The 27,740-nt window shown below is 37.3% G+C and overlaps 1 protein-coding gene across 1 annotated transcript; it reads left to right on the top strand.

Moving 5' to 3' along the window:
• The first annotated feature begins 833 nt into the window (after nucleotides 1–833).
• Nucleotides 834–26,893, top strand: Dgke (diacylglycerol kinase epsilon). The gene is made up of 11 exons (XM_046420555.2): nucleotides 834–1,807; nucleotides 10,392–10,551; nucleotides 12,768–12,887; nucleotides 13,890–14,033; nucleotides 14,398–14,555; nucleotides 14,887–14,938; nucleotides 16,182–16,295; nucleotides 19,030–19,101; nucleotides 22,453–22,580; nucleotides 22,799–22,910; nucleotides 23,265–26,893. Exons 1-11 carry the CDS (start codon nucleotides 1,344–1,346, stop codon nucleotides 23,442–23,444), a joined length of 1,704 nt encoding a protein of 567 aa, XP_046276511.1. The 5' UTR covers nucleotides 834–1,343; the 3' UTR covers nucleotides 23,445–26,893.
• Nucleotides 26,894–27,740: the final 847 nt, after the last annotated feature.

Below are 27,740 nucleotides of genomic sequence, written 5' to 3'. Positions count from 1 at the left end.
TCCTGGGGATTGAATGAAAGGCCAAATGTTCTCTCTGATATGCAGAACTACTAACACAAAATAAAGAGGAGGGGGCTATCCAGTTCATTGGATTAGACAAAGGGGAATGAAGAGAAGGGAGGGAAATGGGTATAGGAAAGACAGTAGAATGAATCAGACTTTCCTTTCCTATGTTCATGTATGAATACACAACCAGCGTAATACCAAGTCATGTACAAAAATACATTCTACCATCATGTATAAACAAAAAGAACAAATGAAAAAATTTTTAAATTTTTTTATAAAGCGCTGGAGATGTAGTTCACTGGTAGAGCACCCCTGGATTCAATTCCTGGTAGGGCAAAAAATAAAACCTGTCCATTCAAATAAGAGAATGCCAGCTCTCAACTCCGAGAGTGAGGAGGTAGCCAAGTTGAAGGTCATTATACCACAAAAAATTTACACTAGGGGCTGGGGTTGGGGCTCAGTGGTCCAGCGTTTACCTAGCATGTGTGAAGCACTGGGTTCCATCCTCAGCACCGCATATAAATAAATTAATAAAATAAAGGTCATCTTTTTAAAAAAATTTTACCTAAAGTTTTCTTTAATTACCAACGTGTAACACTACACCACCCATCCTACCGCCTCCATTATAACCCCGCCCCATTTCCCCTAAGCCACGCCCCAATTCCCCCTGCCCCTCCCCTCCCGTGGTCTCCACCCTCAAGCCTGTCCTTCTTCCCCACCCACCTCAAGCCTGCGCCCCGCCCCTCAGCTCTGGCCCCGCCCAGCCACGGGGTGCGCCACCACAAGCTCCGCCCAGTCCACGCCCCGGCCGCCGCCGCGTGCGTAGCCTCTGCGCTCGTGCGCTTGGCGCGCGGTGGTCTCCTCACCACTTGGGGGCCCACAGTCGGGCCCTGCGGTGGGGGCGCGGGACCGCCCGCGGAGGCCTGAGCTAGAGATAGGGCCCGGGGTGGTCGGGGAGGAGGCGTGGGTTTCCGGAGGCCTTGCCAAAGGGGCGAGGGCAGTGGGGCCCTGAAGAAGGCGGCGCGCCGGTACCAAACGGCTGAGTGCCGGAGGGGAGCGCGGGGCTGGGGCCGGCGGTTACCGACTCGGTCAGCAGAGCCGGTCTTGGAGGTGAGGGAGCCTGTGAATGGGTATCGTGCCCCTTGGTGCGCCAGGCCTGCGCTTCGCGTGGCGAGTTGAGGTGTCCTCGGGCCCAGGCTCCCGACTCCAGAAACAGGCCGAGCAGCCGGGAGCGAGCCCGCCTTCGCCCGGGAGAAGCCGGACGGAGCCCTGCGAGGGGAGCGCGAGCCCCCACTGACCGCCTGCTCTCTCCTAGTTAGACTCCGGCCTTGGAAAAGATGGAAGGCGAGGGGCAGCCGGGGTCGGGCCCGCCCGCCGAGGGCCTGCTCGCCGACGGGCACCTGATCCTGTGGACTCTGTGCTCGGTGCTGCTGCCCGTGTTCATCACCTTCTGGTGTAGCCTGCAGAGGTCGCGCCGGCAACTGCACCGCAGGGACATCTTCCGCAAGAGCAAGCACGGGTGGCGGGACACGGACCTGTTCAGCCAGCCCACCTACTGCTGCGTGTGCGCCCAGCACATTCTGCAGGGTGCCTTCTGCGACTGCTGCGGGCTCCGAGTGGACGAGGGCTGCCTCAAGAAGGCCGACAAACGCTTCCAGTGCAAGGAGATCATGCTCAAGAGTGAGGGCAGGGCCCTGGATGTCATGCCCCACCACTGGATCCGAGGCAACGTGCCCCTGTGCAGTTACTGTGTGGTGTGCAAGCAGCAGTGTGGCAGTCAGCCCAAGCTCTGCGATTACAGGTATGGCCTTTGTAGGAACGCTCCATGGGAGAATCACTGCCATGTTTTTGTATCTGTGGGAGTCAGGTTTTCTTTTTTTTAAATATTTATTTTTAGGCGTAGATGGACACAACACAATGCCTTTATTTTTATGTGGTGCTGAGGATGGAACCCTGGTCCCGCCCCCCAGGAGTCAGGTTTTCTTGAAGGCGTGTAGAGGCCTCCTGTAATCACAGCCGTTGGCCCGCCCGAACTGCTCTGGACAGACACTTCTGATGTTGTGGAAAACGGCCTTTGCAGTAGTCTTGCTGAGAAGAGGCTTCTCTCCTCTGCTTCTTTGCCAGCATGCCCTTTGGGGCAATAAAACTTGACTCTTATCTTCCTTAAGTGCTACCTGCATCTTGGCCATTGTATGTTTCTCCAGTTTACATAAGAAAAAATGAAATATGGCCAAATAAATTTTCCTTTCAATCACAAAACTGATTCATCCTTGGCTTTGTATTGTAAAAAGAAGTGTAATTCCAGGGCAGCACTTTAACTGTATTTTGCTATGGGTGCCATAGTGAAACACATTTTTAAAAAAAAAAAAAAAAAAAAAACAACACTGAAATGAAAACTCCTCTTGAGTTTCAAGATGGTCTTGCAAGACTGTGTAGTATCTTAGATACACGACTTTGATTAAACCAAGAATATTTCAGTGGCTTCTGCATACACCATGGACAACACATTTATGTGGTTAAGTAGTGTCTGAAATAGATGAAGATATACCTCCTCTTGTTAGAGATTGGTAGAATGGAATGATGTCTTGCAGGTCATCTGTTCTAACTCATTTCACAGTTGAGGAAATTAAAGGTAAAATGGGACTGACTTACAAAGGAATTCTTACCCCCAGAACAGGATTAGGAATGCTGATACCAAGCCTTCCATAAGTCTGGACATCTTCATTGTAATGGGGTTTGTTTCTGATAAGTATAAAAGCTTATGAACATACTTACAAGCTGTAGTAGAAAGCTGGGACTAAATAGGATAAGCCACTTTTTTATTTTTTGTAGAACAAGCTCTCTGTTTTTGTTTTGTTTTTTGGCATGAGCACTGGTATGTCAATACTGGTTTTTAAATCTTACCCTAAATAATTTTACACATTATCAGATTTAGATTTAATAAGTTTTCAAAATAATATATTTTAGACAACTTTAGAATTTTTAACTATTTGTTTGTTTTTAGTATCTTTAGAATTTAGATGTTGTTCTGTCTATCCTGTCTTTTGTCCTTAATCAGTGAGTGCAAAGTTACCAGTGACTTAAAATAAATGTCACAGTGAATTGACTTTTGTTGTTTCCTTCCATTCTCTGTGCGCAAATTAAATCTCCTGTTTTTGCCTCTACAAACCCTTTCCTGATTTATTCAACTTCTGCTTCCCCAAATTTTTCCTTCTTGATGATGACATATCCTTTATCTCAGGGTTCTCAAGTAACATCCCCAAACCAGCAGGATCATTATCACTTCAAAATCTATTTAAAAATGTAAATTCTAGTTTGCCAGATTTGACAAGTAAAAATGTAACATTTGGGAATTATACCCCCCCCCCCAAAAAAAAATGGTAGTTTATCTGAAATTCTCATTTACCGGGGCATCTTCTGTTTTGTATCTGGCAACCCTAGCCCCACCCCAGACCCACTAAACCAGAAACCTGGCAGTCTTTGTTTGAATAGCAGATAACTCTGAAATTGGAGAATCACTGCCATGTTTTTGTATCTCTTAAAACCTGAGTCTCATTCCTTAATATGTGTCCTCCCAATGAGTGCAGTGAAAGTTTGTAATGATAGATCTCCTTCTGATTAGCTTATTCCTAGGGTTACTGAGCAGTCTGTTCACAGCCTGCTATGGTCTCTATATAAATTTAGGAAATATTTATTATTCCGAAAAGTAAAAAGCAGTATCCTCAAGTTGTATGGATTCTACAATATTCTAAACTGATTTATTTTAGCCAATAATTTTATTCAGGATTATAGTCTACTGTGATCTTCTGTAGAAATGAGATTTTGGAAGGAGAAAGAAAACATCATTATTTACAACATATGATCACAAAACAGTCCCTCTCTGGATTTTATCCAGCCATGGGGAGGGCTCCTTTCCTTTCTGCTTCACATTCTTAGAGAAGCTGGTGAGCTGAGACTGATCATTTGAAAGGGGGTAATAACAGGTAGTGACTGATTTTAAACCTGCAGCCCTATTAAACTCTGCAAAATAGGTCTTTATACTTACTTATTTGTCATCTATTTTGTGCAACATATTGTGCTAGAGTCTGTTTTCCCTATAGACTTTTTTCGTTTTGTGTGTGTCTGCCTCTACCCCAACCACTACAGTGAATTCTGTACCTCATATCTGAATCAGTACTTCTCTGTCCTTCCTTTTGTTCTTCTCGATTCTGACTACAGTAGGGAATTAGGTTATATTTAAGTGTTTGTTCTATTTACTAACTAAACCTTTGTTCCCTGTAATATTCTCTTAGTAAGAGAAAAGGAACTTAAGTTTGTTTGTTGTTTGTTTTAATATTTTTTAGTTGTAGATGGACACAATACCTTTATTTATTTACCTTTATGTGGTGCTGAGAATGGAACCCAGGGCCTCACACATGCTAGGCAAGTGCTCAACTACTGAGCCACAACCCCAGCCCTGTTTTTTTGTTTGTTTGTTTGTTTGTAAGAAGGCTTTTTCTTCATTATTCTCCCTCTTCTCTCCCCACATACTATAATTAGTAAAACAAAGCCACTTTAGTCTCAGCTTTGATCTTAAATTTTATATTTCTGTATTCTATTGGTATATGTCATATTTCATTAATTATCTGAAACAATAAAAGATACTAAGCCATCTTCTAAGTCAGAGGTAAAGCTCAATGCGTTGGAGCACACCTGTAATCTTAGCAACTTGGGAGGCTGAAGCAGGAGGATTACAAGTTCAAATACAGCCCTGGCAATTTGGGAATCTCTTGTCTCAAAATAAAAAATAAAAAGGACCAGAAAATAGCTCAGTGGTAGAGCACCCTGGGGTTCAATCACCAGTACTGCCAAAGCAAAGCAAATGAATATTCTTATATTATGATACATAAAGAGCCAAAAGTAAACATTTTAGGCTTTGGGAAGCATTTGGTCTGTCGTAATTACTTAACTCTGCCTAGTACAAAACCAGCAATGGACCATATATAAATTAATAGGTATAGTTGTTTTCCAATAAAACTTTGTCCACAAGGTCAGGTGGCAGACATAGTTTACCAAACCCATTCTGGTATGAATCCCATAATTGACCATCACAACAAGTATAATACAGCTGCCTCCTCCAGCATACTAAAAAGCTATTGGGAACAAGTAACTATTTTAAAAGAAAGTAATAAGCGATTTTGCCAGCAGAATTTTTCGTTGCTAAACTTTTAAAACATAAAAGCATCGTGATGTGTGACTATAGTCCCAGACCCTCAGGAGGTTGAGGCACGAGGATGGCATGATCCCAGGAGTGCCATAGCAGAAATTTCAGCTACTTGGGAGGCTGAGCTACTTAGAAGGCTGAGGCTAGAGGATTACAAGTTTGAAATCAGCCTTGGTAACTTAGCAAGACTGTCTCAAAGTAAAAAGTTTAAAAAGTGGTGGGAATATAGCTCAGTGGTAGAGTAACCCTGAGTTTCAATCCCTAGTACCACCAAAAAAAAGAGGTCATCTTGGGCAATATAACAAGACTGTGTCTCTAAAATAATTTGATTTAACAAAAGTAAAGCAGTTATACTCCTGAGCAAAAATAAGGTAAATCTGCAAAGCATTCCATGTTTTCCTATGAGGGAATAGTGTAGATGATGTTCTGTATCTTGATAAGGACTTCAGTATGAAGGCATTCATTTCTCAAATTTCAATAAATGTATATATTTGTACATTTCATTGTATATAAATTTTACATCACAAGAAAAACCTATAAACAAATAATGAACTCTAGAAAATGATAAACCTACTGGCTGAGTTATTTAGTATTTTTATATCTGCCATTTATTTGAAAATGTACCAAAAATAAGATGAATTAATGGATATGGAAGTGTGTTGTAAAATGTTTAATGCTTGAATGCTAGGTCATAGGGATACCAGTTTTTAGTGTAAAATTAAAAAGCAAATTATTTTACCTTTTTTTTTTTACTTTTTACAGTGCTGAGGATTGAACCCAGGATCTTATACATGCTAGGCAGGTGCTAAAAAAGCAAAACATTTTAAAAACAAGGTTATCCTTGTTTTTAGGAAATATTTGCTGAAATTTTGAAGGGTGAAATCTCAATATCTGAAATGTATTTCCAGATGATTCAGCAATGTATACGTTTATATTGAAAGAAAGCAAGTCATGGGAGAAAATATTAATTAAGAATCAAGGAGGCTACTTCATAGTGGGGTATAGAGAGGGAGCATCGGAGGAATAGACAACTCTAGATAGGGCAGAGGGGTTGGAGAGGAAGGGAGGGGACATGGGGTTAGAAATGATGGTGGAATGTGATGGTCATTATTACCCAAAGCACATGTATGAAGACATGAATTGGTGTGAATATACTTTGTATACAAACAGAGAGATGAAAAATTGTGCTCTATATTTATAATAAGAATTGTAATGCATTCCACTGTCATATAAAAATCAGGGCCCAGTGCTGTGGCATACACTTATAATCCCAGCAGCTCGGAAGGCTGACACAGGACATCCAGAGTTCAAAGCCAGCCTCAGCAATGGCGAGGCCCTAAGCAACTCAGTGAGACCCTGTCTCTAAATAAAATACAAAATAGGATTGGGGGTGTGGCTCAGTGTTTGAGTGCTCCTGCGTTTAATCCCCAGTACCCCCCACCACCACCAAAAAAAGTAATCAGGATTTGAGGGGTGTAGCTTGGTAGCAGAGCACTTGCCTAACATTCCAGAAGCAGGGGGATCAGAGTGAAGGGTGAGTTTAAGGGTATTCATTTTGCTACCCTTTTGATTTCTCTGAAAGTTTGAAAATTTCAAAGTAAAAATAGGAACAAATAAAACTCATAAGCAGTTACCCAGTGACATGGTACTTAAACTAAAATATCAGAATAGTATTAATTTTTTATTTTTTTAATATCTTTTTTAATTGTAGATGGACACAGTACCTTTATTTTGTTTATTTATTTTTATGTGGTGCTAGGATTGAATCCCGGGCCTTGCACGTGCGAGGCAAGCGCTCCACCGCTGAGCCACAGATCTAGCCCCAATTTTTTATTTTTCCATTGGCTTTGAAATCTAGGCTAAGCTAAATACTAAGGTACAAGGTGAGTAAAAGAACAGATCTCAAGTTTGAAGATGTTGTTTCTAAGGAAAAAGTATAATACTGAATAACTAGTAAGCATTTTGGTTTTATCTTTACAGAGCAAAAGCTAATAACAGTTATTTTGTTGAATTATTTTTGGGTTGGGGATGTAGTTCAGTGGCAGAGCGCTTGCCTAGCAGCAACTGTCAGTCCCTAGGTTCAGTCCTCAGCACTTCAATAACAACAACAAAAAGAACCTCTTCTGAAATTAATTAGAATTTAGTGAATGATAAATGTGTCATAAATCAGTGGGAATCAAAAATATTATGAATTGTGCTAGGACAAGTGCTCTTTGGGGAGAAAATAGCTACAGATGAATATATAATTTGGAAATGATAAAAGACTTTAAGCATAAAAGTATGTGAATAAACTACAAAGAGAAGTACAGATCTGTACATCAAAACATAAACTGAAATACTTTAAAAAGTACATTTAAAAGGAAACTAGCCTGGCCCAGTGGCACATACCTTAATCCCAACAATTTGGGAGGCTGAGGCAGTAAGATTACAAATTTGAGCCCAGTCTGGGCAATTTAAATTTATCAAGACCCTGTCTCAAAATTTTAAAAAGGAGCTGGGAATGTGGTTCAGTGGTAGAGCACCCCTGAGTTTAATCCTGAGTGCCACAGAGAGATAATACTGAAGCATCTTTTCAATTAATATACAAAAGAGATTGGTAAACACATGTGTTTGCAGTTTTTAAAACCTCCTGAAAGATGAATATAGGACATAAATGAATTCACAAAGCAAAAGACAGTTCAGTTTGACCTAGTGACCAGGGACCTTTAAATAGAATCTTAGGAAAATGTATGCCCTTTGATTCAGAAACTTCTCAGATTGTAAGGAAATTACCTCTTTTATGTTTGAGGTTGTTCAACACATTGCTTATATTTACAAGAACAAAGTAATGTTTTTAAAAAAAAACAGGTAAGGGGCTAGATAAATTGTTATATCCACATGATGTATTATAAACCATGTTTTAAGTAAATATTTAATAGCATATAAAATTATTCATGCTATAACAGAAGAAAAGCAGGGGCTGGGGATATAGCTCAGTTGGTAGTATGCTTGCCTCATATGCACAAGGTCCTTGGTTCAATCCCCAGCCAGCACCACAAAAATAATAATAATAGTAACAGAAAAAAAAGTAGTATCTATTATAGATCAATATAGATATCATATTCCTAACTATATTATAATAACTGAAATTTGTATGTATTATAATAACTGAAAATAAGCATATCAAAGGAATTAAGAATGTTGGTAGATAATCTTCATTTTTTTTTTTTCAAATTTTTTTTTTTTATTGTTGGTTGTTCAAAACATTACATAGTTCTTGATATATCATCTTTCACACTTTGCTTCAAGTGGGTTATGAACTCCCATTTTTAGCCCATATACAGATTGAAGAATCACATCAATTACACATCCATTGATTTACATATTGCCATACTAGTGTCTGTTGTATTCTGCTACCTTTCCTGTCCTCTACTATCCCCCCTCCCCTCCCCTCCCCACCGATAATCTTCATTTTATACCTTTCTAAATATTTCAATTCTCAAGCATAAGCTAGTATTGTGAAGTAATTCTGTGGGCATCCTTTCAAATTAATGTATAACAAAACATTCATGTAGATGAAAATTTGACATATTTACAACCTTTCTAATTTCTTTCAATAACACTACCCTGTTTTTAGAGCATGATCCCCTTTTCCAAGGCCACAATCATCTATAGCCCATGGGAAGAGGCTAAAGCAGGGATCTGCCTTCGTTTTCCTCCAGCACTAGTTTTCTAAATGGGAAGCCATGTGACTCCTCAAAATGTATCCTCTCCTCTGAATGCTTTCTGTGTAATCCTCACAGGCAGGATCTGGTTACCTGTGCAGTTATGAATTCCCACAAGTTAAGTAGATCATTGTCTCTAGTCCTACCCAATTTAAAAGTTCTTGGTAAAATTTGACCCTGTCTCCCACAAATAAGTGTATTGGTGTTGGTTTGGGAAAATATATATATAATATTACTATTTTTAAGTTGATGGTAACCAGTAGAGAGATGTATTATACTTTAGTTGTGAAATCATCTATTATAGTTTTACATATATGCATATAATTATTTTTAGCAGTAAATCAAAACAGGACTCTTGGGTAAATAGCAGTTATTGGACAAATCTGAACATCTGAAAGGAAAAAACACCCTTAAAATAGAAGACCAAGAGAATTAATATATGGAGGAAAAATGTTTACCCTCTTTTTTTTTTTATTCATTTAACTAAAACCATTTTTTTTCTGGTGGCCTACTTTGTACAGTCCAATCTACTTTATCTGTGAGTGGATTAAATACTTAGCAGATTAAAAATAGAAACCCCAGACCTTGCCAGCACTGTTCCCTGCCTGTTGTATACATTGGTACTGAACACAGAGGCAAATCTAAATATACTTGTTTTATCTGTATTTCAAAAGCAAACATAACTTGTTTATGAGCTGCCCAAAAAGCAGTTGACCGTTTTACTTACATTTATAAGTTGAAATTTTCAGTTTAGACCTGAGAATGTCTTTAGGGCTCGGCAGTGGCACATCTAGGCAGCAAAGCCTGCAGACCTCATGAACATATTTCAGTTAAAGCACAAATAACTAACACATAACAGTTGCTGTTCTAGATGGCTTTTGTTAACGTGGCTTATAGCTATTGATATTTACCATGTTATAAATCAGAATTAAAAAATCACTGGGCTGGGGTTGTGTAGAGCATTTGCCTAGTACTTGTGAGGCCCTGGGTTTGATCCTCAGCACCACATGAAAATAAATGAATAGAATAAAATAAAACGTATTTAAAAAGAAAGAAATCACTAAAATACATATTTTTAAAAATAATAACATATTTTTATGAAAATGTTTACATTCAGTCTATTGTTATAGCACATCATACATCTTCTGGGAAAAAAAAACTACATTTTTGAGAGAATGAGGATGAAATAATTTCCTAGTATTATTATTAAAATGGTTTTAATCTCACAGATGCCCTGAAAGGATCTTGGGGCTCAAGATGTTTGAGAACCATTGTTATATTTTCATTCAAACCTTGTAACATTCAAAACTTGTAACTATTTTCACAATGCAGGCATAGATACATATCTTACATGTGCCAGATTTTATATCCAATAATGATGAAATTATTATTTACATTTTTGACCAAAAAATTGGTTTGCAGCTCAATAAGATTATAGTTTAAAATTAATTAATGTCTTTGTTTCTTCCTTCCCTCAGGTGTATTTGGTGTCAGAAAACAGTACATGATGAGTGCATGAAAAATAGCTTAAAGAATGAAAAGTGTGATTTTGGAGAATTCAGAAATATCATCATTCCACCAAGTTATTTAACTTACATTAACCAGATGCGAAAAGACAAAAAAACAGATTATGAAGTGGTAATTAGAGATTATTTTTCTTATATTATTATTTCTATAAAGTTAAGGTAGTGTATGAGATTGTTAATTCTGCATTTGTGAGAAGAATCAGAGCCAGAAATAAAATAAATAAAAGATTAGCCAAATTATTATATATGTACAGATATGTGGCAATAAATCCCATCATTAGGTACAAATATAATGCACCAATTAAAAAATGTGGGGGGAAAAAAAATAAAAGGTCAAGACCAAGAAGGGATGTAAAATAAATACCTTTATGGTAAGCTATAAAACCCTACCAATTCCTAGAGGTGTGATAAAATTTTGGCTCTTGAGTTCTTTCATGCCTAGAGGGAGATCAAAAATGTACTAGTGATTTCTAAATCACTGCCTGCATTTGAACCTAGCTTTTTAAAAATAGATTCCTAAAGCCAGGCATGGTGACACATGCCTATAATCCCAGTGACTCAGGAGGCTGAGGCAGGAGGATCAGAACTTCAAGTCCAGTTTCAGCAACTTAGCAAGGCCCTAAGCAATTTAACAAGATCCTGTTAAAATGTAAGAACAAATGGGGATGTACTTGATGGTAAAGTGCTCTTAGGTCCAATCCCCATTACCCCTAAAAAATAATTCCTTAGTCCAGTTTCATTGTCATGTTTGATTTAATAGATCTAGAGTAGAGCCCAGAAATCCATATTTTTTTAAGGTCCTCACATAATTCTGATGAACAGCCAAATTCGAAATTCATTATTGCAGTGAAAAGAAAATATGGATTTTCCTCACACCTTGTTCTAAAAGAATTTTCCATGTGGAATTCTACATGAGGTCTCTAAAAAAAAGTTTATATTGCACATTGGATGCTCCAACAAATAATACCAGACATTGAAGTTGTTGGTGAAGGATTTGCAGTGTGTGTGTGTGTGTGTGTGTGTGAAAATCAATGTAAAAATATCTCTCAATCTTTATGTACCTCTTAAAGAATAATTATAAAAATTTATGTATATATATTCCCCTACTTGAATATGCCAAAATAATTGAACTGTTTTGCTTTACAATTAAATGGTACTTTTTCAAATTAAGTATTTATATCTTAAAAGTCATTGTTGTCAATATTCCTGCAAGGAAAAGTACACTTTAAAATTTTTAAACCTTAATATTGTTAAGATACACTTTTTAAAAAATGTACAGCCCCTTATCTGAATTTAATCTGAAATTATAAGAGGTATGAGAATCACTCAGTTAATACCACAGAATGACTTTATTAATGTTGAAATCTATAAAGAGAGGGTAAGAGAAGAAATGGTTAGATTATACAAATTTATTTGGCTTTTGGCTATTACAAGTATGAATTTTTGAATCCACTTTTGAGTACCCCATTTAAAAAAAAACAAAAAAAAAACTTTCAACTAGAATATAACCAGCAAAGGAAAATTAAGCAAGAAAAGAGATCAAAGAAAAATCCATATCAATATCCGTTAGATGAATGGTTGAAAGGACTTGAAATGTATTGCTGAGAGACAAACTCATGTTACAGGTACAGCATCCCTAATCAAAAAATGCAAAATACAAAATTTTCTGACTGCTGACATGACACCACAAATAGAAGATTCTAAACTTGATGGGTTGTGGTCAGAATGTAGGCACATTAAAAACATTGTGTAAAATTACCTTTCTGCTGTCTATAGAAGGTATCTGGGAAACAAGAATTTCATATTTAGACTTGGACCTTATCCCATTATGTATATGCAGATATTCCAGAATCAGAAAATATTCTGATTCCAGGAATTTCAGAAAAGGAATATTTAACCTGTACATTGCTTCAGATGTTTAAACACAGCCGTTATGTGGAAGAATAAGTAATTTCCAGTTGCTTTAGAAGCAAAATTAGAACAATGAATGCAAGTTATTGAAAGACTTTAGACTTTCACCTCAGTTTAACCCAGAACTTGATACTATTTTAACAGTGGCATGGACTGCCTTGTTATTTCCTTCCTAACATATCTGAGCATATGCTGGAGGACTTACTTAAAGTAACATAGAGGAAAATTGTACATTAAGTTGGAAGGTTAATCTCTTAAGGTCTTCTTTTATTCTTAGAACTATTTGACTTTCATATTACATTGATAGTACTGGTATCATTGTTTTTTCAGCAAATTCCAGCACCATTGTTATCAATGAATGAAAAATGTTGTGTTTGTCATCTCTGAGACTTTTTTTACTCATTTTAATATTTTTAGCTAGCCTCCAAGTTTGGAAAACAGTGGACCCCAGTAATAATCCTGGCCAACTCCCGCAGTGGAACTAACATGGGAGAAGGACTGTTGGGAGAATTTAGGATCCTGTTAAATCCAGTCCAGGTAATTAAACAGATCACCTTCCTTTCTTTATTAATCTTTGCATTTTCAATTCCCTTGAATTCAGCATTTACTAATTCTTTAAGTCACTAATCATGTAGTAACAGGAAAGAATGATAATTATAAAACTATCAAGCCATTCAGATGTGTGGAAAAACAGAAACGATATTACCTAGCAATCCTACTTCCGTTAATCTACCTAAGGGAAATGAAAACATGTTCCCCAAAAACTTGTATGCAAATATTCATCGCACATTAAATGGAAACAGTTCAACTGTCAATCAGTCGGTGAGTGGATTCACAAAACCTGTGCCCTCAAATAAAATGGAATACTGTTCAGTGATACAAAGGAATAAGTTATCTATTACAGTAAATAAGCTTCAAAAACATTATGCTAAGTGCAAGAAGCCAGGCTCAGGCAAACACATATTATACAATTCATATATGTGACCTGTCCAGAAAAGGCAAATCAATAGTGACAGAGTAGATTGTTGGTGGCCTGAGGCTAAGGTTGGAAAGGAGGAGAGACCGCAAAGGGCCATTGAAGAGTCTTATTAAAGCAATAGAAATGTTCTAAATTGGATTATAGTGGCAGTTTCACAACTTGATAAACTGAATAAAAATGGTAGACTTGTTTACTTCAGGTGAATTTTATGATATGTAAATTATAACTTCATTTTTAAAATTTTAGAATGGAAACTAGGCAATATGATATCATAAATGGACTCAAGCATTCATTTATTTACACAAGCAAATGATTTAACCTTCCTGCGTGCCTCAGTTTCCTGGCCAATAGAATAAGAAGAACTCCTACTTTGTCAGTGTGGGGCATAAGCCTCAGTGAATATATAAAGTGCCTGGCATGGTACCTGACATGTTATTAATGATAAATACACAGTGGCCAGTATTAGTTAACCGTATGCCTACTCATCTACAGGGAAATAATCTCTCAGATGAAGGACAATTTGTATAAAAATAATTTTTTTCTTGTTCTTTCATTTCTAGGTTTTTGATGTAACGAAAACTCCTCCTTTCAAAGCCCTACAACTTTGTACTCTTCTTCCTTATTATTCAGCTCGAGTACTTGTTTGTGGAGGAGATGGGACTGTGGGCTGGGTCCTGGATGCAGTTGATGAAATGAAGATTAAGGTATTTGTCTTTAAGAACCGCTGTAACGGGGATGTAGCTCAGTGGTGGAGCACTTGTCTAATATGTACAAGGACCTTGGTTCCATCCCCAGCACCAAAACAAAACAAAAAGAAAAAGAAAAAACAAACCACTACTACAGAAGCATTTCTAAGATTAATTATACAGTATTGTTTTAATTATGAAGGTAAATATTAGAAGACATCATCAATTCAAATGGATAAGGATGGGATATTGTGATAAAGTAGTTAGTACAACCTAGAATTGTTATATTTGTGTCTTTATTGCTTTGGTTTTCAAGTTTTACAAAATATTATCTTATACATTATTTAAAGAGAAAATCTGAAGTATGTCTTCCATGTTCTAGGGACAAGAAAAATACATTCCACAAGTTGCAGTCTTGCCTCTAGGAACAGGCAACGATCTGTCCAATACACTGGGTTGGGGTACAGGTTACGCTGGAGAAATACCAGTTACACAGGTCCTAAGAAATGTAATGGAAGCAGATGGAATCAAACTAGATCGGTAAGTTACACTTTGCCAAAAAGTGTATTTCTTGAGCATTGGGAATAGTATTTGGTTTGTAAATGAAGACTTGTGTAGCTGTGAACTTAAATGTAATTTGAATGTAAAAGATTATATTAATTTTACTTATAAGTAGATGCTGATGTCTGTCTTTGTTATTTTGTAAGGTCCAAAGGCAAAGTATGCTGAGTACTTTCTCAAAATTTGCATTCTTTCTCAGATGTGGTTACTTTCTCTAATGTTATTTTAATAGAAAAACCTCCATCCAGAGTACTGTTTTTGGTTTAAAAGTTCTGATTTTTTTTTTTTTTTTTTTTTTACTATCTTCCAGATGGAAAGTTCAGATAACAAATAAAGGATACTACAACTTAAGGAAGCCTAAGGTATGTTTTTAGTGCTTCTGTTATGAATAGTTTTAGCAAACAGACATGGAATGTCCACAGTGCATAAGTTGCAGCACTATCTAGTAGGATGCAGAGGCCTGGTGCTTATCTGGAGGGAGCTGGTAATGGAACAGAAGAGATCATGTGCCCACCTCACTAGCTTCTGTAAAAGGTGCTGTGGGGAAGAACAAGGTGCAGGCATACCTCCTTCTGCCTTGGCAGATAAGGCTGAGGAAATTACAGAGGAAGTGATGTGGGAGCTGGTCCTTAAAAGATTAATACAGTTTAGATCAACAGAGAAAGGAACAAAGGGCTTTCCACAGAAGGAATAGTTAAATAGTATGAGGCGTGGTTAGCAAACAGCAAATAGTACAGAGATAATGGATCTGTGTTTTGTTTTTATTTGCAGTGCTGGTGATCATACCCAGGACCTTGCTCATGCTAGGCAAGCACTCTCCCACTGAGCTACAGCCCCAACCCAAATCTGTATTTCAAAAAAATATTCTGGAGATAGTGTGAAAATAAGTTAGAAGCCGCATGAGAGCATTAACAAGGAGAATCTTAGAATGAGGACAATTCAAAGACATTTTAAAGCTGGAATTGATCAAGCCTTGGCAATTTATTGATATAAGAAGAGAGAGAGAAAACGCATATTACTACTAGAGTTCTGATTTTTATTATTGGATATATGGAAACGGCATTAACCAAGATAAGAAAAACAGGAAGTTTCAGGCTTAGGTAGGAAGAAAATAGTTACATTTGGGGAATAGCAACTCAAATAGCTATAAGTTGGAAGTTTGAGCTTGTTAACTCAGGAATAAGAACAGAGCTAGACATATAGATTGGGGCGTCCAGGCTAGGTCGGGAAATAAGATAAACTAACTAACTATAGCCTGGATTGAGACTGATAGAAACTGAGAGTTGCAAAGAAGGTTTGAAGCAAATGCATTGGGACTGTCAAAGTGAAACCCTCGGTGCACAGAGGAGAGCCTTTCTAGATGCTGGGGTATGAGTGTGGCATAGTAAATAGAAATGGAAAGTCAGATTCATATTCATAGTTACCAGCCTAGAACTAAAGTTTGTTTCTAGTAACTTCACCAGAGAGTATAAAGTAGCTCTGTGTGAAAAATTTTAAAAGTACTTGATTTTCAAAAAGGACCAAAAGACTAAGATTTACATATTGAAGTGTGACACCGGCTTGCAGAGAGCACAGTCTATTGCTTATCCTTACTCTTTCTCACAGGAATTCACAATGAACAACTATTTTTCTATTGGACCTGATGCTCTCATGGCTCTCAATTTTCATGCTCATCGTGAGAAGGCACCATCTCTGTTTTCTAGCAGAATTCTTAATAAGGTGTGTTGGATAAAATAACATTTCCTGCTTATCACTGAAGGTACAGTAAAAATCAATAGTTCAATTATATTTAGTACTCTTAGATCTCTTAGATTCTAGTTGAACTAACTTATAGAAACATTTACCTGCTCTGTTGTGTAGGACTGTCAAGTTAGATTCTTTTTTTTAATATTTTTTTAGTTGTAGTTGGATATAATACCTTTATTTTATTATTTTTATGTGATGCTGAGGATTGAACCCAGCGCCCCACATGTGCTAGGCAAGTGCTCTACCACTGAGCCATAACCCCAGCCCTCGAATTAGATTCTTAAATGTATTTTATTAACTGGAACACATTTTTATTTTATTTTATTTTTAGATATCAATGGACATTTATTTATTTATTTATTTATTTATTTATATGCAGTGCTGAGAATCGAACCCAGTGCCTCACACATGCTAGGCAAGTGCAGATTTTTGAAAATTCAATGTTGGAATGTTTTTCAACATATTTTGTTTAGGTGAAAAGTAAATATATGATAACTTATATAAATGGCAACTGAAATTGGAAAGGCAGTTAGTCAGAGTAAAATTTTAGTTAAGTCATTAATGAAAAAATATAAACCATTGGCTTATATCCATAAGACAGATGAGGTAAGGAAAAGAGCACTTGTTTACTATGACTCTTGCTAAGGTCATCGCTCTGGTTTTGGGCACAGTCAGTTCCTTTAATGGAAGCTTTGTTTTGGATTTTGTTTGTTTGTTTTGGTACTAGGAATTGAACTCAGGGGCACTCAACCACTAAGCCACATCCCCAGCTCTATTTTGTATTTTATTTAGAGACATGGTCTCACTGAGTTGTTTAGCACTTCGCTTTTGGTGAGGCTGGCTTTGAACTCATGATCCTCCTGCATCAGCCTCCTGAGCCACTGGATTATAGGAGTGCACCACTGTGCTGGGCTCAGAATTTTTTTTAAATGACTTTAATGATAGAACAAAAGAATGTGAAAAATAAATACAACCAGGCATGTTAGCGCACATCTGTAATCTCAGCAACTCAGGAGTCGGAGGCAGAGAAACCCAAGTTCAAGGCCAGCCTCAGCAACTTAGCAAGACCTTGTCTCAAAAAAAAAAAAAGGCTGGCAAGGCATGGTGGTGCATGCCTGTAATCCCAGTGGCTTGGGAGCCTGAGGCAGGTGGATGTGAGTTCAAAGCCAGCATCAGCAACTTAATGAGGCACTTAGCAACTCAGCAAGACCCTGTCTCTAAATAAAATATTTAAAAGGGCTAGGGATGTGGCTTAGTAGTTGAGCAACCCTGGGTTCAATTCTCAGTACAAAAAAATTAAATTAAAGCAAAATAAATAATTCTATTCCTGGGCCTATTTTACAAATATTTCAAATTTTATTTCATTCTCTTTTATTATAGTTACTAAAGCAATAAATATTGCTGTTTATATAACTGATAATTAACTTTTCTGTACTTCTGTCAACCTTGTATTCAATATTTATATTCAAAATGAATCATTAAATATTTGCTTAATTTATCTGCATTTTCCTTAAGTAATTGGAGTAATCAGCAGAAAAACATCATTTAAACATACACCACCCCTATTCCTTCTGAAAAACAGACTAAACTTTAAACTAATAGCCTATAATCCCAGCTACTCTGGAGGCTGAGACAGGAGGATCACAAGTTCAAGATCTGGGCAACTTTAGCAAGACCCTGCCTCAAAATTAAAACACTAAAAGGGCTGGGCTATAGCTCAGTGGTGTAGTACTCTGGGTTCAATCCCCATTACCACCAAAAAAAAAAGTATGGCCTTTATTGTCACCCAAAAGAGGGATGATTAACATTTCCTCTGTTCTACTACAGTTCAACTCTTGTTTTCATTTTCAGAAAATGTATAATTTAATAAATATTGTATAATTGGAATCTTGCCCTGAGTGTACAGTCCAACTGGGGAGATAATGCTCACGGGAACAAATTTTTTAAATGGCAGTATAATGTGATATCAGCATAACGTCAGAATTGTTTAGGAAAGAGAAAGGTGGGAAAGTTTCCAAAGAAGCTCAGGTGCAAGGGCCAGACTTGAGTCTCCTGAAGAATGAGCAGCATACCTAGGAAGAGAGACCATGGACTCATCCTAAACTGGGGCTACTGATCTTATTTCTTTTTTGTACCAGGAATTGAACCCGGCGCACTCTACCACTTAGCCACATCCCCACCCCTTTTTTACTTTTTTTTTTTTTGGAGACAGAGTCTCACTGAGTTGTTTAGGACCTTGCTAAGTTGCAGAGGCTGACTTTGAACAGGAGAATCCTCCTGCCTCAGCCTCCCAAGTCTCTGGGACTAAAGGCATGTGCTCACGTAGTACTCTTTAAGCCAAGAGTAGTAGCATAATAGAATGAAATGTAAAATGAAAAGGCTGCTAAAAGAGAATCACATACGGGGCTGTGGTTATGGCTCAGGGGTAGGGCGCTCGCCTAGCATGCGTGAGGCACTGGGTTCGATCCTCAGCACCACATACAAATAAAATGAAGATACTGTGTCCACCTAAAACTAAAAATAAATAAATAGAGAATCATATACCAGAGCATCCCTTGGAGTGCCCTTCTGTCCATCAGTGTTCATTCCACTCCAAGGAAATGCTGTTCAAGGCAGAATGGGGAACTTTGTACAGTGTCTTTTTCTTAACATTTAATAGGGTTTGTGAGATTTGTTTTAATGTCATATTTTTGTTCATTTTTCATAGGCTGTTTATTTATTCTATGGAACCAAAGATTGTTTAGTGCAAGAATGTAAAGATTTGAATAAAAAAATTGAGGTAAGCCACAAATACCTTCCACAAAGTTTTAGATGTTTTCAGGATTATGAAGGTTTTTTAACAGAAGTGATGATGATTCTTTTAAGTTACTTTGCTAACATATGTGGGATATTTATTTGTATGCCAAGCACTTTGCTGAGTGCTTTGAACACATTATCCCTCTAAACAGTTCCCATAATCTATAAGGCAAGTAGTAGTATATTGCTATTACACAGAAGAGAAAACTAAATTTAAGTAATTTGCCCATATTCACACAGTTGGTTTCACAGGCATGGGTAGTCAGGTTTGAACCCAGGTTTATCTAACACCCAAATCTGTTTAACTGATATGTTCTAATGATTTGCACTTTAAGTTGTCTACTACAGTGAGTGCCTGATTTATCATAAATGCTCAGAAGACATTTAAATGCAAAGTTCAATTCAGACTGTTTTGGTGCGATATCTCTCTTATATACCTAAACAAAATAATACTGTACATGGTGGCACATTCCTGTAATCCCAGCTACTCAGGAGGCTGAGATAGGAGAATTGCAAATTTGAGGCCAGAATGGAGAACTAGACCTTATCTCAAAATAAAAAGATCTAGAGAGATAGCTAAGTGGTACAGCACCCAGTACCAAAAAAAAAAAAAAAAAAAAAAAAACAGAAAAAAGGAGTGATGGTAAAGGAGTGACGATAAGGACTAGGGATGTAGCTCAGTAATAGAGGGCTCACCTAGCATGCATGAACCCTTGGTTCAATTCCCACCACCAAAGCAAAAATGTATAAACAGTAAAAGTAGAATTCTAGTTATTGATTATTGTTACAGTATACCTGATAACATGAGATGGCAAAACCTTATGTGTATTTCTTGCTTGCTTTTAAAAATAATCTTATGAGCTAAGGCTGTAGCTCAGTGGCAGAATGCTTGCCTAGCATATGTGAGGCACTGGGTTCAATCCTTAGCACCACATAAAAATAAATAAAGGCATTCTGTCCATAAAAAGTAATAACAATAATCTAATGGTTATAAAAACAACAAAGATGCTAATGGAGAGACCCAAAACTAGTAAAGTAAGTATGGGAATAAGTAAGATGGGAAGAGATAATAAACATATTAGAAAAAAAGAGAATAAAGTGAGCAGAGAGTAAGGAGCCAAATTTACATTAGCCAAGGAAAGCCATGCTGTTAGCAAACACTCAAGAGCCTGTGGGAGCCACACCACACAGAATAGTCAGGTTCTCCAAAAAGAAGGTCTTGGGCATCCCAGCTGCCCAGGAGGCTGAGGCAGCAGGATTGTGAGTTCAAAGCCAGCCTCAGCAACTTAGCGAGGCCCTAAGCAACACTGACCCTGTGTCTAAATAAAACACAAAATAGAGCTGGGGATGTGGCTCAATGGTTGAGTGCCCCTGAATTCATTTCCCAGTACCAAAAAAAGGTCTCGGAATACTTTATTATATTTCCTTCTTTCTAGGCTTTGATAATATTGGTAGCACATATAAAATAGCACTTTATTTTGTTGTCTGAGTTTTAATTTATACAAAGGTGTTTGTGAAGCCACCTGCAAAATGCAAGGTACTGTCCTAAATACTGGAGTTGCAGTGATAAATTCCTTCTCTAAGTTTACAGCCCAGAGAGAAAAAAGGTACTTAAATCACATTGCAACATAGTATGAGAAGCGATATAAAAAAGCAGGTGGTCTTATAGGAGTTAGGAACTTCAGATACTTCTCTAAGGAAAATGACAATAACATGAAGTCATTCTAGAAAAAGTAACAAGCTGAAATCTAAAAATTAAGAATTAGCTAAGTGAAGAAGGTAGAGAAGATTGTTCTATGGTATGTTCTCCTTGCCTTTTCAGCCATGCAAACGTGGCCGAAGAGAGAACATGATATAGTAGTGTTCAAACAGAAGCATAGTAGCAAAAGCTAAAGATGGACAGAAACCAAATCACAGAGGTTTGTATTGGCCTATTAAGGAGTTTGAATTTTGTCATGAGCGTAGAGTCAAGCCACTGAAGGGTTATAACATGGGGATTAGGTGCATTGTGTCAATCCAGTTGCTCTGTGAGGAGTGCACAGGAGAGAAGTAAAGCTAGTAATAAACAGACCGGTTAGAACATGCAGAAGAAGGAGATGATGGTTCTGCCCTAAGGTACTGTCCCAAATGATAGAGAAGTAGTATCAGCCAGGCACAATGACCTGTAATCCCAGCAGCTTGGGAGGCTGAAGCAGAAGGAACACAAGTTCAAGTCCAGCCTCAGGAACTTAACAAGGCCCTCAACAAATTAGTGAGACACTGTCTCAAAAAACAAAATGTGGTTAAGCAATCCTGGGTTTAATTCCTGGTACCCCCAAAAAAAGAGAAAAGTAGCCTCACCTGTTTTCAGATTGATGAATGTGGAGGAGAAAGGTATAGGGGGCCAAGATAAATCCCATGTTTCTGGCTTGGGGAAGGTGAGGGGTGTGTTGCTCTTCCATATGAAATAGGTTGGTGAGGGGAAGCAGGTTGCTGAGAAGGGTTTTGTCTGTTTTGTATATGCATAATAAATACCACAGTCAGGGCTGGGGATGTGGCTCAAGCGGTTGCGCGCTCGCCTGGCATGCGTGTGGCCCGGGTTCGATCCTCAGCACCACATACAAACAAAGATGTTGTGTCCGCCGAAAACTGAAAAATAAATATTAAAAAAATTCAAAAAAAAATAAAATAAAAAAATAAATACCACAGTTAGTAGAAGTGTTTTGTGGGCCTTTGAATATGGCCCAACTTGCCAGCTAACTGTGCCAGCAAAGTAGAACTGTCAACACAGAGATGGCTAAGACTGCCCCCCAAAGCCTGCAACATGGAGAGAGGGGGCTTAGTACAGAGCCATGAGGAATGCCGTCAACAGGAGGCAGGATGTGAAGTTCTCAGGATTGACCAAAGAGGAACGTCCTGGCCAGAGGTAGAAGTCCCCAGCGAGCAAAGGAGTTTTCAGGTGCAAAAGAGGCTTCATTAGTGTCAGGTCAAAGGTAAGCTGTGAGTTAGACAAGGCCTGAAGAGAATGATGGAATTTAACAAAAAGGACATTATTAATGTCTTAATTAAACACAATTCCACTGACTGGATGTGTTGTACACCTATAATCCTGGCCACTCTGGAGGCTGAGGCAGAGGGATTATAAGCTTTAGGCCAGCCTGGGCAATTTAGTGAGACCCTCTCAAATTTAAAAATGTTTCACTGAGGAGGTGGGAAAGCCCAGACCATCTCCAGTGAGAGGTGGGAAATAGTCTTCTCCTACACCTGCTTCTCTCATGTCTTCTGTGTGATTCCAGCTGGGTATGTGTGGAAGTCATGCGCCCTGTGGTAACTAACTGCTTACATTTCTTTAAAGCTAGAACTGGATGGTGAGCAAGTACAGCTGCCTAATTTGGAAGGCATCATTGTTCTGAACATTGGCTACTGGGGTGGTGGCTGCAGATTATGGGAAGGAATGGGAGATGAGACTTACCCACTAGCCAGGTATGTGTATTCACAATCTCTTTTATGTCACCATTTTCTTTAAAACACCCTATTATTATAGACTTTCACATTTTTTTCAGCTTTTCTTGTTTATATGCGCAGTAATATAAACATTTAATAGGTTGATGGCCCCATTTGTGTTAAAAAATAACTGCCCTTACTTGGCTGATTTTATTTCATTGCATAATATGATCCATATTTCCTTCTTCCATTGTTAGGCATGATGATGGTTTACTGGAAGTCGTAGGAGTGTATGGGTCGTTCCATTGTGCTCAGATTCAAGTGAAACTCGCAAACCCTTTTCGAATAGGACAGGCACATACAGTTCGGGTAGGTAAAATATGCTGTAATACTCTATTTTCAGACCATTCATCTGTTGAAGAAAGGATGCATGGTGGTGTTTTATCTAAACAGGTTTATGGCCCATGCTGTTGGTAACCCTACTTCAGAGGCTCAAGTGGGTGGGAAAGAAACAGGAAACATGGCCCTTAATCCAGTCAAAGAAATAAAGCATCTCCTGAAAATGAATCCCTAAACAATCCATGAATATTTTCATATATTCAGTTTAGTTTTCTAGAAATGAGATGCAGAAGGATTAAGGGACCATAGGTGGTATTAGTAAGGAAGATCTTTCTGAACTTCTTGGGACTGACTTTTTTCTAATTATTTTTTTCCTAACATCAGCTGATTTTGAAGTGTTCGATGATGCCAATGCAGGTAGATGGAGAGCCATGGGCCCAGGGTCCCTGCACTGTCACCATAACTCACAAGACACATGCTTCAATGCTGTATTTCTCTGGAGAACAGACGGACGATGACATCTCTAGTACTTCAGAGCAAGAGGACATAAAGGAAACTGAGTAGATAAATGAGAAAATGAAAACTTAGTATAGCATCTGCACAAGCCAGTAGATAACATGTTCATCCAAAAGCAGAAATTCTCTATCAGCTATTCAGTCTTAATTTCACTCATAGTATAATGGATATACATGTAAGGGCTGGGATCTAGCTCAGTGGTAGAGTATTAACCTAATGCATGAGGCGCTGGGTTCAATCCCCATCACAGCAAAAAAAAAAAAAAATACAGTATTTAATGGGTACACATTTATGTAAATAGCATTCCCAAAACAGTCAAACTTCCAGTTAGTACAAAATGCCTATTCTCTTTTCAGCATACTTTGACCATGTTACTAACTTTGGAAAAATCACTAAAGATTACTTGAACATGAAATGTTTTTCATGGTTATATATTTTGAGAGTGAAGCTTACTCTGAAATACGCACTCTCATTCCTTAATCTTAAATAAAATATTTGATGGACAGGATGTGGGTAGAAAGATCATTTCCATCTTAATTTTTAATGTGGTGACACCATATTGTTTTAAAAAAATAGCTTGCTGTTTTGAATGGAAATGGTTCATGTCAAACTGGAATGGTGAATGCTAGGCAGTCTCCTGCAGCATGCTTTTTCAAACCCTTAAAGGAGAAATGTAAAAGAAAGACAATGATCAAAATTTGCTTAAAGTGTTATAATTTTTATTGTTTGGTCATTTTTAGACTTCTAGATACTGTTTATTGTTTGATATTAATCCTGTCCATGACCATGTTGAGCTAAAGTTCAGTATTTTTTCATTTTGTTTTGTTTTTGTTTGCAATGCTAGGGATTGAACCCAGGTGCCCACGGATTCTAAGCAAGCTCTCTACCACTGAGCTACACCCCCAACCCAAGGATCTTTTTTTATATCAAAAGAGAACCAGATAGGGGGATTAATCTAAAATAAGATTTAGAGCGTTTTGGATTAAAAGCTACAGGTTCCAACAATTTTAAAAAAAAAATGGTTAAAAGAAACTTACTGATCAGATTAATTGCTCAAAAATGTTCAAGACTAACTCATGTTTTCAATATTCAATGGTCTTCTAAGATTTTAAAATAGGGTAGTCTTTCATATTTAAAACTCTTAAAAGAATTTCTCAGTGGGGAGGTAAGTGGACAGAAACCACTGCTAAAATGTTTATTATGTTCTATTTATTTTAAAATGAGAGATATATTTTTAACTTATTTATTATTTACCTTGTTGTGTGATACTTGTGTTTAGTGTTTACACTGTGTTATATAGTTTTATTTAATAAGTTAAATTGGTCACATAAATGATCCTAGTTATAATTAGATAAAAATCTGAAGTCAGGTGCAGTGGCACACATCTGTAATTCCAGAGATTTAGGAGACTGAGGCAGAAGGATCAGAAGTTTGAGGCCAACCTCAGCAACTTAGTGAGACCCTTTCTCAAATTTTAAAACAGGACTGGGGATGTAGCCCGGTGGTAAAGTGGCCCTTGGTTCAATCCCCAGTCCCAAAAAATAAAAAATACATGTAATAAAATCCTAGTTTAATTCTCCCAGAAATATTACCTAAATATTCTCATTCCTCTATGTTTAAAGTGGGTAGGGCATGAAAAGCACTGGCAAAGTGCTTTTGGATAAATGCAGACATTGTCCCTCAATACCAAAAACTTATGAGGGGCAGTTCCATGGCTGCCTGTTAGAGGGTGCTCTTCTGCCATTTTTAACCAGCTTTACCCTAAGGGTCTGCAGTTGGGCACACCCAGTGGGCCTCCAGCCTCGTGTTTTTCTGACAAATGGCCTATTTGTGGGCTTAATGGTCTTTCATGACAGTAATCTCTGAAAAACTAGAAAATCCCAGTGGCTCCCTTTAAGGGTCTGCTATGACCCACATGAACCATAAACTTCAATTTGAGTCACCCCAGGCCCAGACCACATTTTGAAAGAACTTTGTAATGTATGCAGTAATCAGTATGTTATGTAAAATACTTTTACATTGTTAAATTAACCTCTTTCAGATGTCCACATGTGATGCTAAATTCTAGTATTGAAAGATTTTGTACACAAGTCTACTTTCAACTTATTCAGGCACCTTTCACATCAGGTAACCATGGCAGACATAGTGGGAGAGTTTTGAAGATTTTCTTTTATGGGCTGATCATGTTTTGAGTATAATGAAGTTTATCCTTTAATTCATGATCAAAGTTTTTATAGTTACCACACTTTATTAATACATTGTTATATTTACTTTGTTGTAGGTTATACCTATAATTCATAGTGTTAATTGTAATCGAAGCAAAGTAAATAGTTTGGAATATCAGAATTAAAATAATCAAAATAACTATAATTTTTAATTGTTGAAATTACTCTACCATAATGTTACACTGGATTTAAGTTTATGTACAATGCCTTTATTTATTTAAACACATTTTTCAGTTGTAATCTAATGAGGTTTTTTTATTCCTGCTGACCCTTCATGAAATTTTTCTGCTGCCTTATTGATTCATTCAGGTTTAATTTTTATTTAGGAAAGTTATTTCGGAATACTATATCACAAAACATATTGCTATCTTTAATTTTAACAAAATTCACTTACTTTTTTAGCACTAGTTGCCCAGCACTTCAGATAAATGTATAGGCCTGTGCCTTGTTTAAATAAAAACATTTTGTAATAATTCATGTTTGCAAGTTATATATTAGGGTATTAATTGTTTATATTACCAGGGATTCTACATTTTATGAAATAATTCACCATAAGATTTTTCTGTTCCATTTAAAAATTGTCTTGATATTAAAAAATAACTTCTACATTCTCAGGAAGAAATATGTGAAGTAAATCATATTTCCATATACTTTCACATTTCTCTCATCTTTTACTGCCCTAATACATTCCTAATTCCTCATAAATTTAGTGGCTTAAATACTGATTACCTGGCAGCTCTTATAGATCCCTGAGGTAGATAATAATTTTCAGTGCTTTGTTATATTTAATAGGAGTCGTCTAGTAGTAAGATTACATGGTTTAAATTATTTAGGTTTTCTGCAACAATTAGATGTGAACCTTTATTGTAATGCTAATGTTTGTAAATTTTTTTATAGTTAAAATTATTTATTTTTATTTTTTTAGGATATGTCAAGAACATGTAGTGTTTACTTTCTGAAATGTATTTGCCTAGAATTGTAAAATATACTGTGACTTAGAAATTCCATAATCTCTTTTGCACTGTAAAAATTAATACTACCAGCATGTCAAGAAAAATAATTTGCATTTGTACTATAAAGTAAAATTGTTTCTAATTTATGTTATGGGGATTTTAATTTGCACTAACTAGAAAACTTTAAAGGCTCTGTTAAAATACAGATTGATGTGGACTCAAATACCAAATTTGGCCATTCAATAGAATGGTTGATAGTTTTGTGCAATTGTCCTTCAAAATAATAGTAAAGCAAGAACCAGCACTTTATATTCAGAAATGTTGTTTGAGACTTTTTTTTTTCTTCCTATTTTCACCCAGCTTAGGACAGTGAAATGTTAATTTGTTCTTTAAATCTATAAATTTAAAAAGAAAATATAATTTTGTTACTATATCTCAATCCAAATGAAGTTACATGCTTAGCAATAAGACAGAAAAAGGTTTTTTATTTTACTTTTAAAAAGTGTGTCCCTGTGAGGAACATGGTGATACACATCTCTAATCCACCACCTCTGGAAGCTGAGGCGAGAGGATTGCAAGTTTAAGGCCAGCCTTGACAATTTAGAGAGATCTTGTTTCAAAATAAAAATTTGTTAAAGGGCTGGAATTGTAGCTCAGCAATAGAGTGCCCCTGGCCTCAATCACCAGTACTGCAGGGTGGGGTGGGGGAGTATGCCGAAATCCCCCTTTAAGACCTGTCTTGTTGGGTTTTGGAATTTTTTTGTAGTGCTGGGGATTGAACCCAGGGTCTTCTTGTGCATTTAAGGCAAGCACACTACCAACTGAGCCATATCCCAAGCCCATTGTGTTTTTCAAAGTGTTCTCTCCTCAACATCAGAATCAGGTAGACAGGTCATTGAAATTACAGCTTCCTGAGCCCAACTCTGGATTTAATAAATCATTGTCTCTGGACTTGGGACATGGGAATCTCTTGGTATTAACAAGAACTCAGACATTTCTCCTGTGCATGGAAACCTGAAAGCTGTTGATGATCTGTGCCTCTTATATTCACCCAGATTATATTATATATATATTTTTTTTAATGTGGTGCTGAGGATTGAACCCAGGGCCTCTCATGTGCTAGGCAAGCACTCTACCGCTGAGGCGCAACCTCAGCATCCAAGGCT

The sequence above is a fragment of the Marmota monax genome, unplaced genomic scaffold, assembly GCF_021218885.2.
Source record: "Marmota monax isolate L192 unplaced genomic scaffold, Marmota_monax_Labrador192_F-V1.1 WCK01_AAM20220418_F8-fsc00064, whole genome shotgun sequence".
In the NCBI taxonomy this organism is placed as follows: domain Eukaryota; kingdom Metazoa; phylum Chordata; class Mammalia; order Rodentia; family Sciuridae; genus Marmota; species Marmota monax.
Note: the sequence above shows the minus strand (reverse complement) of the source record. Positions and strands in the feature narration are given on the sequence as shown.

Bases quoted from the DNA above. Each gene is read 5' to 3' on its own strand.
- Dgke (XM_046420555.2), top strand. From the start codon at position 1,344: ATGGAAGGCGAGGGGCAGCCGGGGTCGGGCCCGCCCGCCGAGGGCCTG. The intron at 1,808-10,391 runs GTATGGCCTTTG...TCCTTCCCTCAG, and splicing joins CCCAAGCTCTGCGATTACAG to GTGTATTTGGTGTCAGAAAA. The intron at 19,102-22,452 runs GTAAGCCACAAA...ATTTCTTTAAAG, and splicing joins ATTTGAATAAAAAAATTGAG to CTAGAACTGGATGGTGAGCA.